Source organism: Pseudophryne corroboree, chromosome 2 (assembly GCF_028390025.1).
Source record: "Pseudophryne corroboree isolate aPseCor3 chromosome 2, aPseCor3.hap2, whole genome shotgun sequence".
Taxonomy (NCBI): domain Eukaryota; kingdom Metazoa; phylum Chordata; class Amphibia; order Anura; family Myobatrachidae; genus Pseudophryne; species Pseudophryne corroboree.
In genome coordinates, this window is record NC_086445.1 from 61,613,559 (window position 1) to 61,633,550 (window position 19,992).

The following is a 19,992-nucleotide window of genomic DNA, read 5'->3' on the forward strand; positions in this document are numbered from 1 at the left end:
CTTATTCCTTTGGAAAAATAATCAATATGGGCCAGGCGTGTAGATCTAAGTGCCGCTTAATGATGATGACTCGCTACTGCCTCCTATTGTCCAAAGTCTGGCTGTGCCATTGTCTGCTTTATCTGCTCAGTTACGCTTAAGTGTTTCATTTTTATGTGTTAATCTCCTTAATTGTAAGATTTAGGCAGATGAAAACTTTTACACCTGTGCGTGGACGTATGACAGTAATACAAGTCACCCACTCCTTGCAGTAGCTGGCTCAAGAGGAATTATCCGTATAATTAATCCCATCACTATGCAGTGTATCAAGGTATGTAAAATGTGTATTTATGTGTGTGTATTTGTGTGTGTGTGTGTATATATATATATATATATATGTATATATATATATATATGTGTATATACATATATATATATATGTGTGTATATATATGTATATACATATGTATATGTATGTGTGTGTATTTATGTGTATATATATATATATTTATGTGTGTATGTATGTGTGTATGTATATATATATATATATATATATATACACACACACACACACACACACACACACACACACACACACACACACACGTACGTCAGTGTGGTAGTGCCTTTAAAATAATTAGTGATTACATAATGAGAGTAACAAGTGCAGAGGATTGAAGGAGGTCAACTCCAGCCACTGAAACATCATTTAAGAGATTATCCCTGAAGGGGATGTGGGCTGTGATATCTCAACTGGATTACACATTGTGTACTTAGAGGATTTGGAGTGTGCGGATGCATTATCTCGGTCACATATTCAACTCTAGGATCAAGTTGACCATGAGTGAGGACACGGAGGTAAAGGGGTATTGGCAGTCTCCAACAGAGATGCATACTGAATTTTGGAAATTACTTCCTGGATTTGGAGGTACTGGGGAATAATTTTTCCATAATTTTGGTAATCGAGGTTTTGGTGACAATCAAGATGTGGTCCAAAACATACCTATTCTGTTTAGGAAAGTCCTGGTGGTATAAACATAAAGAAGCCGCAGGTGGCCATAATTCAGTGGGAGTGGAGAAAACTTTAGAGTGGGGTCAGTACTCTGACCTTTAAAGTGGAATCCCAGAAGGCATGAGACTACTGCACCAGCAAATCTTAGAGGCTTTGGCTGCAGTATATGCAATTGTCAGGGTGATTTACAATCTGTTACACATTAATTTGCATTTTAAGACTGTCTGCGCAAGGAGTTTGCCAGTAAGCGGTCTTGAAGACCGGTTTCCACTGGTGGTGAAAGAAGTACTAATTCCTAGTCCCTGCTATATTTGTGGTTTGGATTTAGAAGTGCTGTCTATATCCGCATGTTTGCTTATGGCCCCTCTGCTATTTTCTTGGTCACTAAAGTATCTCAGTTGAGGGTAGCTGCACAGGTCATCCCTTCATCTTACATATTGGCAAATTGCTAAGAACCAGTGGTGTATTTGTCACAATCCTTACTGAGAAGGTCAATTCAGATTTGGAGCATGTCATAGGGGAGCACAGAGTTTGCAGGCAGTTAATCCGCTAGCGAAGAACTTTCCCTAGAGAGCAAGGATGAGAGATTAAGGTAATTAATTAGCCTGGCCAAGGCTGTAAGGGAGAGGGAACAGGCAGGCAGGGAGTATTCCTTATTTCTCTATCGTCCTAGTGGATGCTGGGGTTCCTGAAAGGACCATGGGGAATAGCGGCTCCGCAGGAGACAGGGCACAAAAAGTAAAGCTTTAGGATCAGGTGGTGTGCACTGGCTCCTCCCCCTATGACCCTCCTCCAAGCCTCAGTTAGATTTTTGTGCCCGGCCGAGAAGGGTGCAATCTAGGTGGCTCTCCTAAAAGAGCTGCTTAGAAAAGTTTAGCTTAGGTTTTTTATTTTACAGTGAGTCCTGCTGGCAACAGGATCACTGCAACGAGGGACTTAGGGGAGAAGAAGTGAACTCACCTGCGTGCAGGATGGATTGGCTTCTTTGGCTACTGGACATTAGCTCCAGAGGGACGATCACAGGTACAGCCTGGATGGTCACCGGAGCCTCGCCGCCGGCCCCCTTGCAGATGCTGAAACGAGAAGAGGTCCAGAATCGGCGGCAGAAGACTCCTCAGTCTTCTTAAGGTAGCGCACAGCACTGCAGCTGTGCGCCATTTCCTCTCAGCACACTTCACACGGCAGTCACTGAGGGTGCAGGGCGCTGGGAGGGGGGCGCCCTGGGAGGCAAATGAAAACCTTTTTTGGCTAAAAATACCTCACATATAGCCTCCGGGGGCTATATGGAGATATTTAACCCCTGCCAGAATCCATTAAAGAGCGGGAGACGAGCCCGCCGAAAAAGGGGCGGGGCCTATCTCCTCAGCACACAGCGCCATTTTCCCTCACAGAAAGGCTGGAGGGAAGGCTCCCAGGCTCTCCCCTGCACTGCACTACAGAAACAGGGTTAAAACAGAGAGGGGGGGCACTAATTTGGCGTTAGAAATATATAAAAGATGCTATAAGGGAAAACACTTATATAAGGTTGTCCCTATATAATTATAGCGTTTTTGGTGTGTGCTGGCAAACTCTCCCTCTGTCTCTCCAAAGGGCTAGTGGGTCCTGTCCTCTATCAGAGCATTCCCTGTGTGTGTGCTGTGTGTCGGTACGTGTGTGTCGACATGTATGAGGACGATGTTGGTGAGGAGGCGGAGCAATTGCCTGTAATGGTGATGTCACTCTCTAGGGAGTCGACACCGGAATGGATGGCTTATTTAGGGAATTACGTGATAATGTCAACACGCTGCAAGGTCGGTTGACGACATGAGACGGCCGACAAACAATTAGTACCGGTCCAGACGTCTCAGAAACACCGTCAGGGGTTTTAAAACGCCCGTTTACTTTAGTCGGTCGACACAGACACTGAATCCAGTGTCGACGGTGAATAAACAAACGTATTCCTTATTAGGGCCACACGTTAAGGGCAATGAAGGAGGTGTTACATATTTCTGATACTACAAGTACCACAAAAGAGGGTATTATGTGGGATGTGAAAAAACTACCGTAGTTTTTCCTGAATCAGATAAATTAAATGAAGTGTGTGATGATGCGTGGGTTCCCCCCGATAGAAAATTATGGGCGGTATACCCTTTCCCGCCAGAAGTTAGGGCGCGTTGGGAAACACCCCTTAGGGTGGATAAGGCGCTCACACGCTTATCAAAACAAGTGGCGGTACCGTCTATAGATAGGGCCGTCCTCAAGGAGCCAGCTGACAGGAGGCTGGAAAATATCATAAAAAGTATATACACACATACTGGTGTTATACTGCGACCAGCGATCGCCTCAGCCTGGATGTGCAGAGCTGGGGTGGCTTGGTCGGATTCCCTGACTAAAAATATTGATACCCTTGACAGGGACAGTATTTTATTGACTATAGAGCATTTAAAGGATGCATTTTCTATATATGCGAGATGCACAGAGGGATATTTGCACTCTGGCATCAAGAGTAAGTGCGATGTCCATATCTGCCAGAAGATGTTTATGGACACGACAGTGGTCAGGTGATGCAGATTCCAAACGGCACAAAGGTGTATTGCCGTATAAAGGAAGAGGAGTTATTTGGGGTCGGTCCATCGGACCTGGTGGCCACGGCAACTGCTGGAAAATCCACCGTTTTTACCCTAAGTCACATCTCTGCAGAAAAAGACACCGTCTTTTCAGCCTCAGTCCTTTCGTCCCTATAAGAGTCATATCTGCCCTGGGATAGAGGAAAGGGAAGAAGACTGCAGCAGGCAGCCCATTCCCAGGAACAGAAGCGTTCCACCGCTTCTGCCAAGCTCTCAGCATGACGCTGGGACCGTACAGGACCCCTGGATCCTACATGTAGTATCCCAGGGGTACAGATTGGAATGTCGAGACGTTTCCCCTTCGCAGGCTCCTGAAGTCTGGTTTACCAAGGTCTCCCTCCGACAAGGAGGCAGTATGGGAAACAATTCACAAGCTGTATTCCCAGCAGGTGATAATCAAATTACCCCTCCTACAACAAGAAAAGGGGTATTATTCCACATTATATTGTGGTACTGAAGCCAGAAGGCTAGGTGAGACCTATTCTAAATCTAAAAAAATTTGAACACTTACAAAGGTTCAAATCAAGATGGAGTCACTCAGAGCAGTGATAACGAACCAGGAAGAAGGGGACTATATAGTGTCCCGAGACATCAGGGATGCTTACCTCCATGTCCAAAATTTGCCCTTCTCACTAAAGTTACCTCAGGTTCGTGGTACAGAACTGTCACTATCAGTTTCAGACGCTGCCGTTTGGATTGTCCACGGCACCCTGGGTCTTTACCAAGGTAATGGCCGAAATGATGATTCTTCTTCGAAGAAAAGGCGTCTTAATTATCCCTTACTTGGACGATCTCCTGATAAGGGCAAAGTCCAGGGAACAGTTGGAGGTCGGAGTAGCACTATCTCGGATACTGCTACAACAGCACGGGTGGATTCTAAATACTCCAAAATCGCAGCTGATCCCGACGACAAGTCTGCTGTGCCTAGGGATGATTCTGGACACAGTCCAGAAAAAGGTGTTTCTCCCGGAAGAGAAAGCCAGGGAGTTATCCGAGCTAGTCAGGAACCTCCTAAAATCAGTGCATCATTGCACAAGGGTCCTGGTAAAGATGGTGACTTCCTACGAAGCAATTCCATTCGGCAGATTTCACGCAAGAATTTTTCAGTGGGATCTGCTGGACAAATGGTCCGGATCGCATCTTCAGATGCATCAGCGGATAACCCTATATCCAAGGACAAGGGTGTCTCTCCTGTGGTGGTTACAGAGTGCTCATCTTCTAGAGGGCCGCAGATTCGGCATTCAGGATTGGATGCTGGTGACCACGGAGGCCAGCCCGAGAGGCTGGGGAGCAGTCACACAAGGAAAAAATTTCCAGGGAGTGTGATCAAGTCTGGAGACTTTTCTCCACATAAATATACTGGAGCTAAGGGTAAATTTATAATACTCTAAGCTTAGCAAGACCTCTGCTTCAAGGTCAGCCGGTATTGATCCAGTGGGAAAAACATCACGGCAGTCGCCCACGTAAATAGACAGGGCGACACAAGAAGCAGGAGGGCAATGGCAAAAACTGCAAGGACTTTTCGCTGGGCGGAAAATCATGTGATAGCACTGTCAGCAGTGTTTCATTCCGGGAATGGAAACTGGGAAGCAGACTTCCTCAGCAGGCACGACCTCCACCCGGCAGAGTGGAAACTTCATCGGGAAGTTTTCCACATGATTGTAAACCGTTGGGAAATACCAAAGGTGGACATGATGGCGTCCCGTCTGAACAAAAAACGGGACAGGTATTGCGCCAGGTTAAGAGACCCTCAGGCAATAGCTGTGGACGTTCTGGTAACACCATGGATGTACCAGTCGGTGTATGTGCTCCATCCTCTGCTTCTCATACCTAAGGTACTGAGACTTATAAGACGTAGAGGAGTAAGAACTATACTCATGGCTCCGGATTGGCCAAGAAGGACTTGGTACCCGGAACTTCAAGAGATGCTCACAGAGGACTTATGGCCTCTGCCGCTAAGAAGGGACTTGTTTCAGCAAGTACCATGTCTGTTCCAAGACTTACCGCAGCTGCGTTTGACGGCATGGCGGTGGAACGCCGGATCCTAAGGGAAAAAGGCATTCCGGAAGAGGTCATTCCTACCCTGGTCAAAGCCAGAAAGGAGGTGACCGCACAACATTATCACCACATGTGGCAAAAATATGTTGCGTGGTGTGAGGCCAGAAAGGCCCCACGAAGAAATTTCAACTCTGTCGATTCCTGCATTTCCTGCAAACAGGAGTGTCTATGGGCCTCAAATTGGGGTCCATTAAGGTTCAAATTTCGGCCCTGTCGATTTTCTTCCAGAAAGAAGTGGCTTCAGTTCCTGAAGTCCAGAAGTTTGTCAAGGGAGTATTGCATATACAACCCCCTTTTGTGCCTCCAGTGGCACTGTGGGATCTCAACGTAGTTCTGGGATTCCTCAAATCACATTGGTTTAAAACCAGTCAAATCTGTGGATTTGAAGCATCTCACATGAAAAGTGACCATGCTCTTGGCCCTGGCCTGGACCAGGCGAGTGTCAAATTGGTGGTTTTTTTCTCAAAAAAGCCCATATCTGGTTGTCCATTTGGACAGGGCAGAGCTGCGTACTCGTCCCCAGTTCTCTCCCTAAGGTGGTGTCAGTGTTTCACCTGAACCAGCTTATTTTGGTGCCTTGCGCCTACTAGGGACTTGGAGGACTCCAGGTTGCTAGATGTTGTCAGGGCCCTGTAAATATAGGTTCCAGGACGGCTGGAGTCAGGAAAACTGACTTGCTGTTATCCTGTATGCACCCAACAAACTGGGTGCTCTTGCTTCTAAGCAGACTATTGCTAGTTGGATGTGTAATACAATTCAGCTTGCACATTCTGTGGCAGGCCTGCCACAGCCAAAATATGTAAATGCCCATTCCACAAGGAAGGTGGGCTTATCTTGGGCGGCTGCCCGAGGGGTCTCGGCTTTACAACTTTGCCGAGCGGCTATTTAGTCAGGGGCAAACACGTTGGTAAAATCCTACAAATTTGATACCCTGGCTAAGGAGGACCTGGAGTTCTCTCATTCGGTGCTGCAGAGTCATCCGCACTCTCCCGCCCGTTTGGGAGCTTTGGTATTATCCCCATGGTCCTTTCAGGAACCCCAGCATCCACTAGGACGATAGAGAAAATAAGAATTTACTTACCGATAATTCTATTTCTCGGAGTCCGTAGTGGATGCTGGGCGCCCATCCCAAGTGCGGATTATCTGCAATACTTGTACATAGTTACAAAAATCGGGTTATTATTGTCGTGAGCCATCTTTTCAGAGGCTCCGCTGTTATCATACTGTTAACTGGGTTCAGATCACAGGTTGTACAGTGTGATTGGTGTGGCTGGTATGAGTCTTACCCGGGATTCAAAATCCTTCCTTATTGTGTACGCTCGTCCGGGCACAGTATCCTAACTGAGGCTTGGAGGAGGGTCATAGGGGGAGGAGCCAGTGCACACCACCTGATCCTAAAGCTTTACTTTTTGTGCCCTGTCTCCTGCGGAGCCGCTATTCCCCATGGTCCTTTCAGGAACCCCAGCATCCACTACGGACTCCGAGAAATAGAATTATCGGTAAGTAAATTCTTATTTTAAAGCAAGTAGCGTGTTTCATACTTTCAGTGAGTATAGAATGGCAGACTGTGTGTGTGGGGAGGGGTTTAGGGGTCCATAGCAGGTCAACTCAGGGCTGGATTATGGGGAAGGAACCAATCAGATCATTGGGCTAGAATGTATGCCTCTTGCATGCTGGATTAGGAACATGCAAAGCACCCAGGAGCTTGATTGTGTCATCGCTGTATAAGCAACACTAGTTGGGAGGGGGGTTGCTTGAGTATATAGCAACAATGGCCCTATGGATTTGAACCAAATAAAATATTTATAGAAGTTTCATTAAAATCACAATTTCATGATTTCTCTGACGTCCTAGTGGATGCTGGGAACTCCGTAAGGACCATGGGGAATAGCGGCTCCGCAGGAGACTGGGCACAAAAGTAAAGCTTTAGGACTACCTGGTGTGCACTGGCTCCTCCCCCTATGACCCTCCTCCAAGCCTCAGTTAGATTTTTGTGCCCGACCGAGCAGGGTGCAATCTAGGGGGCTCTCCTGAGCTTCTTAGAAAAAGTTAGTTTTAGGTTTCTTATTTTCAGTGAGACCTGCTGGCAACAGGCTCACTGCATCGACGAACCTGCCTGCTTGCAGCCAGCTTGGGCTTCTTGGCTACTGGACACCATTAGCTCCAGAGGGACCGAACACAGGCCCAGCCTCGGAGTCCGGTCCCAGAGCCGCGCCGCCGGCCCCCTTACAGAGCCAGAAGCAAGAAGAGGTCCGGAAAATCGGCGGCAGAAGACATCCGTCTTCAACAAGGTAGCGCACAGCACTGCAGCTGTGCGCCATTGCTCCTCAGGCACACTTCACACTCCGGTCACTGAGGGTGCAGGGCGCTAGGGGGGGGCGCCCTGAGCAGCAATATAAACACCTTGGCTGGCGAAAATACACCACATATAACCCCCAGGGCTATATGTATGTATTTTAACCCCTGCCAGAATTCAGCAAAAAGCGGGAGAAAAGTCCGCCGAGAAGGGGGCGGAGCCTATCTCCTCAGCACACTGGCGCCATTTACCATCACCGCTCCGCTGGAAGGACGTCTCCCTGACTCTCCCCTGCAGTCCTGCACTACAGAAAAGGGTAAAAAAGAGAGGGGGGGCATTAATTTGGCGCAGTTTGATAATATCAGCAGCTATAAAGGGAAAAACGCATTATATAGTGGTATCCCTGTGTATATATAGCGCTCCGGTGTGTGCTGGCATACTCTCCCTCTGTCTCCCCAAAGGGCTAATGGGATCAGAGCATTCCCTGTGTGTGTGCGGTGTGTCGGTACGATTGTGTCGACATGTTTGAGGAGGAAAATTATGTGGAGGCGGAGCAATTGCCTGTAATAGAGATGTCACCCCCTATGGAGTCGACACCTGAGTGGATGGGCTTATGGAAGGAATTACGTGACAGTGTCAGCTCTTTACAAAAGACAGTTGACGACATGAGACAGCCGGCTACTCAGCTTGTGCCTGTCCAGGCATCTCAAAGGCCATCAGGGGCTCTAAAGCGCCCGTTACCTCAGATGGCAGACACAGACGCCGACACGGATACTGACTCCAGTGTCGACGATGAAGAGACGAATGTGACTTCCAGTAGGGCCACACGTTACATGATTGAGGCAATGAAAAATGTTTTACATATTTCTGATAATACAAGTACCACTAAAAAGGGTATTATGTTTGGCGAGAAAAAACTGCCTGTAGTTTTTCCTGCATCGGAGGAATTAAATGAAGTGTGTGATGAAGCGTGGGTTTCCCCCGATAAAAAACTGATAATTCCTAAAAGGTTATTGGCATCATACCCTTTCCCGCCAGAGGATAGGGCACGTTGGGAAACACCCCCTAGGGTGGATAAAGCGCTCACACGCTTGTCTAAACAGGTGGCACTACCCTCTCCTGAGACGGCCGCCCTTAAGGAACCTGCTGACAGAAAGCAGGAAAATATCCTAAAATGTATATACACTCACACGGGAGTTATACTGCGACCAGCAATTGCCTCAGCCTGGATGTGCAGTGCTGGGGTGGTTGGTCGGATTCCCTGACGGACAATATTGATACCCTAGACAGGGACAGTTTATTACGGACTATAGAGCATTTAAAAGATGCATTTCTATATATGCGTGATGCACAGAGGGATATCTGCCGACTGGCATCAAGAGTAAGTGCGCTGTCCATTTCTGCCAGAAGAGGGTTATGGACACGACAGTGGTCAGGGGATGCGGATTCCAAAAGGCATATGGAAGTATTGCCTTATAAAGGGGAGGAGTTATTTGGGGTAGGTCTATCAAACCTGGTAGCCACGGCAACTGCTGGGAATTCCACATTTTTACCCCAGGTAGCCTCTCAACATAAGAAGACGCCGTATTATCAGGCGCAGTCCTTTCGGCCCCATAAGGGCAAGCGGGCAAAAGGTTCCTCTTTTCTGCCCCGTGGCAGAGGGAGAGGGAAAAGGCTGCAGCAAACAGCCAGTTCCCAGGAACAGAAGCCCTCTCCCGCCTCTGCCAAGTCCTCAGCATGACGCTGGGGCTTTACAAGCGGACTCAGGCACGGTGGGGGCCCGTCTCAAGGATTTCAGCACGCAGTGGGCTCACTCGCAAGTGGACCCCTGGATCCTTCAGGTGGTATCTCAGGGGTACAAATTGGAATTCGAGACGTCTCCCCCTCGCCGTTTCCTAAAGTCTGCTTTACCGACGTCTCCCTCCGACAGGGAGGCGGTATTGGAAGCCATTCACAAGCTGTATTCCCAGCAGGTGATAATCAAGGTACCCCTCCTGCAACAGGGAAAGGGGTATTATTCCACGCTGTTTGTGGTACCGAAGCCGGACGGCTCGGTGAGACCGATTTTAAATCTAAAATCCTTGAACACTTACATACAGAGGTTCAAATTCAAGATGGAGTCACTCAGAGCAGTGATTGCGAACCTGGAAGAAGGGGATTATATGGTGTCTCTGTACATCAAGTATGCTTACCTCCATGTCCCAATTTACCCTTCTCACCAAGGGTACCTCAGGTTTGTGGTACAGAACTGTCACTATCCGTTTCAGACGCTGCCGATTGGATTGTCCACGGCACCCCGGGTCTTTACCAAGGTAATGGCCGAAATGATGATACTCCTTCGAAGGAAGGGAGTTTTAGTTATCCCTTACTTGGACGATCTCCTGATAAGGGCAAGATCCAGGGAACAGTTGGAAGTCGGGGTAGCACTATCTCAGGTAGTGTTGCGGCAGCACGGTTGGATTCTCAATATTCCAAAATCGCAGCTGATCCCGACGACACGTCTTCTATTCCTAGGGATGATCCTGGACACAGTCCAGAAAAAGGTGTTTCTCCCGGAGGAGAAAGCCAGGGAGTTATCCGAACTAGTCAGAAACCTCCTAAAACCAGGCCAAGTGTCAGTGCATCAATGCACAAAGGTCCTGGGAAAAATGGTGGCTTCCTACGAAGCAATCCCATTCGGCAGATTCCACGCAAGAACTTTCCAGTGGGATCTGCTAGACAAATGGTCCGGGTCGCATCTTCAGATGCATCAGCGGATAACCTTGTCACCAAAGACAAGGGTGTCTCTCCTGTGGTGGTTGCAGAGTGCTCATCTTCTAGAGGGCCGCAGATTAGGCATTCAGGACTGGGTCCTGGTGACAACGGATGCCAGCCTGCGAGGCTGGGGAGCAGTCACACAGGGAAGGAATTTCCAGGGCTTGTGGTCAAGCCTGGAGACATCACTTCACATAAATATCCTGGAGCTAAGGGCCATTTACAATGCTCTAAGCCTAGCAAGACCTCTGCTTCAAGGTCAGCCGGTGTTGATCCAGTCGGACAACATCACGGCAGTCGCCCACGTAAACAGACAGGGCGGCACAAGAAGCAGGAGGGCAATGGCAGAAGCTGCAAGGATTCTTCGCTGGGCGGAAAATCATGTGATAGCACTGTCAGCAGTGTTCATTCCGGGAGTGGACAACTGGGAAGCAGACTTCCTCAGCAGGCACGACCTCCACCCGGGAGAGTGGGGACTTCATCCAGAAGTCTTCCACATGATTGTAAACCGTTGGGAAAAACCAAAGGTGGACATGATGGCGTCCCGCCTCAACAAAAAACTGGACAGGTATTGCGCCAGGTCAAGGGACCCTCAGGCAATAGCTGTGGACGCTCTGGTAACACCGTGGGTGTACCAGTCAGTGTATGTGTTCCCTCCTCTGCCTCTCATACCCAAGGTTCTGAGAATTATAAGACGGAGAGGAGTAAGAACTATACTCGTGGCTCCGGATTGGCCAAGAAGGACTTGGTACCCGGAACTTCAAGAGATGCTCACAGAGGACCCGTGGCCTCTGCCTCTAAGAAGGGACCTGCTCCAGCAAGGACCCTGTCTGTTCCAAGACTTACCGCGGCTGCGTTTGACGGCATGGCGGTTGAACGCCGGATCCTGAAGGAAAAAGGCATTCCGGAGGAAGTCATCCCTACCCTGATCAAAGCCAGGAAGGATGTAACCGCAAAGCATTATCACGCATTTGGCGAAAATATGTTGCGTGGTGCGAGGCCAGGAAGGCCCCAACGGAGGAATTTCAACTGGGTCGATTCCTGCATTTCCTGCAAACAGGAGTGTCTATGGGCCTCAAATTGGGATCCATTAAGGTTCAGATTTCGGCCCTGTCGATTTTCTTCCAGAAAGAACTGGCTTCAGTTCCTGAAGTTCAGACGTTTGTCAAGGGGGTGCTGCATATACAGCCTCCTTTTGTGCCTCCAGTGGCACCTTGGGATCTCAATGTAGTTTTGGGGTTCCTCAAATCACATTGGTTTGAACCACTTAAATCTGTGGATTTAAAATATCTCACATGGAAAGTGGCCATGCTGTTGGCCCTGGCTTCGGCCAGGCGAGTGTCAGAATTGGCGGCTTTATCCTGCAAAAGCCCCTATCTGATTTTCCATTCGGACAGGGCGGAATTGAGGACTCGTCCTCAGTTTCTCCCTAAGGAGGTGTCAGCGTTTCACCTGAACCAACCTATTGTGGTGCCTGCGGCTACTAGGGACTTGGAGGACTCCAAGTTGCTAGACGTTGTCAGGGCCCTGAAAATATATGTTTCCAGGACGGCTGGAGTCAGAAAATCTGACTCGCTGTCTATCTTGTATGCACCCAACAAGCTGGGTGCTCCTGCTTCGAAGCAGACTATTGCTCGTTGGATTTGTAGTACAATTCAGCTTGCACATTCTGTGGCAAGCCTGCCACAGCCAAAATCTGTAAATGCCCATTCTACAAGGAAGGTGGGCTCATATTGGGCGGCTGCCCGAGGGGTCTCGGCTTTACAACTTTGCCGAGCAGCTACTTGGTCAGGGGCAAACACGTTTGCTAAATTCTACAAATTTGATACCCTGGCTGAGGAGGACCTGGAGTTCTCTCATTCGGTGCTGCAGAGTCATCCGCACTCTCCCGCCCGTTTGGGAGCTTTGGTATAATCCCCATGGTCCTTACGGAGTTCCCAGCATCCACTAGGACGTCAGAGAAAATAAGAATTTACTTACCGATAATTCTATTTCTCGTAGTCCGTAGTGGATGCTGGGCGCCCATCCCAAGTGCGGATTGTCTGCAATACTTGTACATAGTTATTGTTAACTAAATCGGGTTATTGTTGTTGTGAGCCATCTTTCCAGAGGCTCCTCTGTTATCATGCTGTTAACTGGGTTCAGATCACAAGTTGTACGGTGTGATTGGTGTGGCTGGTATGAGTCTTACCCGGGATTCAAAAATCCTTCCTTATTGTGTACGCTCGTCCGGGCACAGTATCCTAACTGAGGCTTGGAGGAGGGTCATAGGGGGAGGAGCCAGTGCACACCAGGTAGTCCTAAAGCTTTACTTTTGTGCCCAGTCTCCTGCGGAGCCGCTATTCCCCATGGTCCTTACGGAGTTCCCAGCATCCACTACGGACTACGAGAAATAGAATTATCGGTAAGTAAATTCTTTTTTTTTTTTTAACCTATTTCTTTCCTGTATTGTTCAGCACTATGTAGGCCACGGCAATGCAATCAATGAACTTAAGTTTCATCCAAGGGACCCAAACCTCCTCTTATCTGTCAGCAAAGGTAAGTAGTTTCACAGTGTAGCATTGTCGTTTGTCTGCAGAAACAGGTTTGTGAAGGAAGTGCTGTTCTCTTGCTGTAAAGGACCCTGATAATGGTTTGTCTCTCCTCTAGTAAGCTGAGCAACAGATAAATAAGCTACTTATGCATATCCATGAGCCGTAGGTCAGGTCAGATGGGAGGGCTCTGCAACACTGCAGCTAATAGGCTCTCTACAGCCTGCGTACGGTCTCTATAGATCTGGCCTGCTAGAGGGACACTGACAGCCATCTAACTCTTGACTCCTCCTTTATCATTACCATCGGAACTGGCTGCATTTTTTGAAGTTCTTCTTTTTGTTTCTCTTTATGCTTTCTCCCCAGTTTCTGGGGTCCAGTGCTTGCTCTGCGTGGCGGAGTCGCCCAGCAACTGGCGCACCTAGAGGGGCAGTTTGGCGTTACTGAAGCCGCTGTCTAAGGCAGCACATCTGTATTTATCAGTTGGGAGTTTGGGAAGGACTTCCCCATATAAATAGCAGTTCTAACCCTTTATCACCCTCTTGGTTACATTGGTGGGCCTCATATGTAAATTATTGCATGTATATGTAATAGGTGAAATACAATAATTGACCTAATGGGATTGCAGTGTTATTCTCTGCCTTGTTTCTTTTCCTGTAGATCATGCACTGAGACTGTGGAACATTCAGACAGACACGCTTGTGGCGATGTTCGGCGGTGTGGAAGGTCACAGAGATGAAGTGCTAAGTGCAGTATGTCATTCACATTTATGTGTGTTCTAGTTTAGATATTCAAACTGCGGGTAAAACCTATATCTGGGTATGGCGAAAGTCTGGATGCACCCATCACCTTATGCTTGGTGGGATACTCTCTTTTAAAGTGGATTTTAAAGTGTCCCGTTCTTACATAAATGACTGAGGTTCCTCTTCTGGGGCCCTATCCCTCTGCTTGGGAGTCTCCGTTATGAAATCAGGCCTGCATGATGGTGAGCTGCACTTGGCGGTGGGTGCTGGTGAATTGACAGCCCTGATTTGCAAAGCAGCCGTGGTGGGGCTGGATGTGGTCGCCAGCTCCCATGGTCCAACTCTTGAGCCCACTCATTGTAATAATGGTTCAAATTCCCTGCACCAATAATTACCCATAAATGTATTTGTTGAAAGGCTAAATTGGGTGGAAGGACGTAGCAGATATAATGCCTCTCCGCAGCATGATCCATAGTTTGGGTTTTCTGGTTTAGGCCCAAACTCCATGAGGGATCCTACCAGAGCGAGTGGAGGAAACTACCATTTAGATGGGAGATAAAGGGGCAGATGTATTAAGCCTGGAGAAGTGATAAAGCAGTGATAAGTGGAAGGTGATAACGCACCAGCCAATCGGCTCCAATATGTAAATTAACAGTTAGGAGTGATTGGCTGGTGCGTTATCACCTTGCACTTATCACTGGTTTATCACCACTCCAGCCTTAATATATCTGCCCCTCAGTTTCAGATCTACTTTTAAAAGTGCAATTAGCATTTACATAGCAGCTAATCGTCTAATGTGAATCAGTTTGTAGTAATGTAAAGTTATGAGGAGCCAATGTATCTGTTCCTTTTTTCGTCTGTTCCTCTCATAGCATGAAATTAATCGTATTCAAAGGTAGTGAATCTGGTATGCAGTTACAATGGTGACAGTGACTGTATAGACAGTCATAATTTTGACCCCACAATGTCGAAGTGTGGCATATCGCCATGGTTAAAATGTCAACATATAACGTCTGTATAAGTTAGGCCTGGCCAACCTGTGGCTCTCCAGATGTTGTGAAACTACACATACCAGCATGCCCTGCCACAGTTTTAGCCTTCCCTAATAGCAAAACTGTGGCAAAGCATGATGGGACTTGTAGTTTATAACAGCTGGAGAGCCACAGGTTGGCCAGGCCTGGTATAAGTCATTGGGGGAGATTCAAATGTTTGAAAAGTCAGTTGGGAGTCCTATCTAATAGACAGGAAAAAAGAAACCCAACCGACTTTTCAGACATTTGAATCTCCCCCATAATGTTGACTTTTACAAATCTTAGGGTTAGGGTGACTTGTCGACATAGACTATCAATATGGATTACCTGTCGACATTGTGAAGTGTAGATTATGAATGTGGATTTCTCCCGCTGATGTGCAACTACATGTCCTAATACTTGGCTTTTGTAGGAGAGCCACATTACCGAAGCCTAATCTCATGCCTGTAGTTGCCTCCAATCCTCCATGAACACTTTGTCTGTTTAGGATTATGACCTGTTAGGGGAGAAGATCATGTCCTGTGGGATGGACCATTCCCTCAAACTCTGGCGGCTGAACTCCAAGAGAATGAAGATCGCTATCAAAGACTCGTATGAATACAATCCCAGCAAAACAAACAGGTGATTGGGTCCTTCTTGTGGAACAGTCCTGCCGATGGGTCGTCACACACTGACACATGGGTGATAAGTCACTGCGTCTTGTGGTGCTGCTCTTGTGACCATAGAGGTCCCCGACATTTCACACATTAATAGTTGTAATAATTAACTGTAATATTAATGACGTAGTATTAAGCCATTTACCCATTCCTATTATAATGGAGATGGATTGTAGTGTCACACTTTCCTGCATTACTAAGACAACAGTAAATAAAGTATAGTAACGAGTAGCATGCACCACAAGTGCATTGTAGATTCCTGCCTAATTCTAGAACTGCCTATTATTTTACATACAGCGATAAAGCATTTTCTCTGACGTCCTAGTGGATGCTGGGGACTCCGTCAGGACCAGGGGGATAGCGGCTCCGCAGGAGACAGGGCACAAAAGTAAAAGCTTTAGGATCAGGTGGTGTGCACTGGCTCCTCCCCCTATGACCCTCCTCCAAGCCTCAGTTAGATTTTTGTGCCCGGCCGAGAAGGGTGCAATCTAGGTGGCTCTCCTAAAGAGCTGCTTAGAGTAAAAGTTTTGTTAGGTTTTTTATTTTCAGTGAGTCCTGCTGGCAACAGGCTCACTGCATCGAGGGACTTAGGGGAGAGAAGTGAACTCACCTGCGTGCAGGATGGATTGGCTTCTTAGGCTACTGGACACCATTAGCTCCAGAGGGAGTCGGAACACAGGTCTCACCCTGGGGTTCGTCCCGGAGCCGCGCCGCCGACCCCCTTGCAGATGCCGAAAAGTGAAGAGGTCCAGAAACCGGCGGCAGAAGACTTTTCAGTCTTCATAAGGTAGCGCACAGCACTGCAGCTGTGCGCCATTGTTGTCAGCACACTTCATAGCAGCGGTCACTGAGGGTGCAGGGCGCTGGGGGGGCGCCCTGGGCAGCAATGATAGTAACCTTATTCTGGCTAAAAATACATCACATATAGCCCCTGGGGGCTATATGGATGTATTTAACCCCTGCCAGGTCTCAGAAAAACGGGAGAAGAAGCCCGCCGAAAAGGGGGCGGGGCCTATTCTCCTCAGCACACAGCGCAATTTTCCCTCACAGAAATGCTGGTGGGAAGGCTCCCAGGCTCTCCCCTGCACTGCACTACAGAAACAGGGTTAAAACAGAGAGGGGGGGCACTTATTTGGCGATATGACTATATATATTAAAATGCTATAAGGGAAAAACACTTATATAAAGGTTGTCCCTGTATAATTATAGCGTTTTTGGTGTGTGCTGGCAAACTCTCCCTCTGTCTCCCCAAAGGGCTAGTGGGGTCCTGTCCTCTATCAGAGCATTCCCTGTGTGTGTGCTGTGTGTCGGTACGTGTGTGTCGACATGTATGAGGACGATGTTGGTGAGGAGGCGGAGCAATTGCCTGTAATGGTGATGTCACTCTCTAGGGAGTCGACACCGGAATGGATGGCTTATTTAAGGAATTACGTGATAATGTCAACACGCTGCAAGGTCGGTTGACGACATGAGACGGCCGGCAAACCAATTAGTACCTGTCCAGGCGTCTCAAACACCGTCAGGGGCGTTAAAACGTCCTTTTACCTCAGTCGGTCGACACAGACACGGACACTGACTCCAGTGTCGACGGTGAAGAAACAAACGTATTTTCCTTTAGGGCCACACGTTACTTGTTAAGGGCAATGAAGGAGGTGTTACATATTTCTGATACTACAAGTACCACAAAAAAGGGTATTATGTGGGATGTGAAAAAACTACCTGTAGTTTTTCCTGAATCAGATAAATTAAATGAAGTGTGTGATGATGCGTGGGTTTCCCCCGATAGAAAATTATTGGCGGTATACCCTTTCCCGCCAGAAGTTAGGGCGCGTTGGGAAACACCCCTTAGGGTGGATAAGGCGCTCACACGCTTATCAAAACAAGTGGCGGTACCGTCTCCAGATAGGGCCGCCCTCAAGGAGCCAGCTGATAGGAGGCTGGAAAATATCCTAAAAAGTATATACACACATACTGGTGTTATACTGCGACCAGCGATCGCCTCAGCCTGGATGTGCAGCGCTGGGGTGGCTTGGTCGGATTCCCTGACTGAAAATATTGATACCCTTGACAGGGACAGTATTTTATTGACTATAGAGCATTTAAAGGATGCATTTCTATATATGCGAGATGCACAGAGGGATATTTGCACTCTGGCATCAAGAGTAAGTGCGATGTCCATATCTGCCAGAAGTTGGTTATGGACACGACAGTGGTCAGGTGATGCAGATTCCAAACGGCACATGGAAATATTGCCGTATAAAGGAGAAAAAGACGTCTTTTCAGCCTCAGTCCTTTCGTCCCCATAAGGGCAAGCGGGCAAAAGGCCAGTCATATCTGCCATGGGATAGAGGAAAGGGAAGAAGACTGCAGCAGGCAGCCCATTCCCAGAAACAGAAGCCCTCCACCGCTTCTGCCAAGTCCTCAGCATGACGCTGGGGCCGTACAAGCGGACTCAGGTGCGGTGGGGGGGGTCGTCTCAAGAGTTTCAGCACGCAGTGGGCTCACTCGCAAGTGGACCCCTGGATCCTACAAGTAGTATCCCAGGGGTACAGATTGGAAATTCGAGACGTCTCCCCCTCGCAGGTTCCTGAAGTCTGCTTTACCAACGTCTCCCTCCGACAGGGAGGCAGTAGTGGAAACAATTCACAAGCTGTATTCCCAGCAGGTGATAATCAAAGTACCCCTCCTACAACAAGGAAAAGGGTATTATTCCACACTATATTGTGGTACTGAAGCCAGACGGCTCGGTGAGACCTATTCTAAATCTGAAATAGTTGAACACTTACATACAAAGGTTCAAATCAAGATGGAGTCACTCAGAGCAGTGATAGCGAACCAGGAAGAAGGGGACTATATGGTGTCCCGGGACATCAGGGATGCTTACCTCCATGTCCCAATTTGCCCTTCTCACCAAGGGTACCTCAGGTTCGTGGTACAGAACTGTCACTATCAGTTTCAGACGCTGCCGGTTGGATTGTCCACGGCACCCCGGGTCCTTACCAAGGTAATGGCCGAAATGATGATTCTTCTTCAAAGAAAATGGACGATCTCCTGATAGGGGCAAGGTCCAGAGAACAGTTGGAGGTCGGAGTAGCACTATCTCAAGTAGTTCTACGACAGCACGGGTGGATTCTAAATATTCCAAAACCGCAGCTGTTTCCGACGACACGTCTGCTGTTCCTAGGGATGATTCTGGACACAGTCCAGAAAAAGGTGTTTCTCCCGGAGAAGAAAGCCAGGGAGTTATCCGAGCTAGTCAGGAACCTCCTAAAACCAGGAAAAGTGTCAGTGCATCATTGCACAAGGGTCCTGGGAAAAATGGTGGCTTCTTACGAAGCGATTCCATTCGGTAGATTTCACGCAAGAACTTTTCAGTGGGATCTGCTGGAAAAATGGTCCGGATCGCATCTTCAGATGCATCAGCGGATAACCCTGTCTCCAAGGACAAGGGTGTTTCTTCTGCGGTGGCTGCAGAGTGCTCATCTACTAAAGGGCCGCAGACTCGGCATTCAGGACTGGGTCCTGGTGACCACGGATGCCAGCCTGAGAGGCTGGGGAGCAGTCACACAGGGAAAAAAATTTCCAGGGAGTGTGATCAAGTCTGGAGACTTCTCTCCACATAAATATACTGGAGCTAAGGGCAATTTACAATGTTCTAAGCTTAGCAAGACCTCTGCTTCAAGGTCAGCCGGTATTGATCCAGTGGGACAACATCACGGCAGTCGCCCACGTAAACAGACAGGGCGGCACAAGAAGCAGGAGGGCAATGGCAGAAACTGCAAGGATTCTTCGCTGGGCGAAAAATCATGTGATAGCACTGTCAGCAGTGTTCATTCCGGGAGTGGACAACTGGGAAGCAGACTTCCTCAGCAGGCACGACCTCCACCCGGGAGAGTGGGGACTTCATCGGGAAGTATTCCACATGATTGTGAACCGTTGGGAAAGACCAAAGGTGGACATGATGGCGTCCCGCCTGAACAAAAAACTGGACAGGTATTGCGCCAGGTCAAGAGACCCTCAAGCAATATCTGTGGACGTTCTGGTAACACCGTGGGTGTACCAGTCGGTGTATGTGTTCCCTCCTCTGCTTCTCATAACCAAGGTACTGAGAATTATAAGACGTAGAGGAGTAAGAACTATACTCGTGGCTCCGGATTGGCCAAGAAGGACGTGGCACCCGGAACTTCAAGAAATGCTCACAGAGGACTCATGGCCTCTGCCGCTAAGAAGGGACTTGCTTCAGCAAGTACCAGGTCTGTTCCAAGACTTACCGCGGCTGCGTTTGACGGCATGGCGGTGGAACGCCAGATCCTAAGGGAAAAAGGC

The 19,992-nt window shown here is 48.3% G+C and overlaps 1 protein-coding gene across 1 annotated transcript in view; it reads left to right on the forward strand.

Annotated features, from left to right (window-relative positions):
- EED (embryonic ectoderm development) overlaps positions 1 to 19,992 on the forward strand; it is a 63,284-nt gene that overhangs the window by 25,218 nt on the left and 18,074 nt on the right. The window contains exons 5-8 of the mRNA XM_063951369.1: positions 185 to 310; positions 13,162 to 13,243; positions 13,897 to 13,988; positions 15,498 to 15,631. Of these exons, the coding sequence (XP_063807439.1) occupies positions 185 to 310; positions 13,162 to 13,243; positions 13,897 to 13,988; positions 15,498 to 15,631 (434 nt within the window). The remainder of the gene's footprint in view (positions 1 to 184; positions 311 to 13,161; positions 13,244 to 13,896; positions 13,989 to 15,497; positions 15,632 to 19,992) is intronic.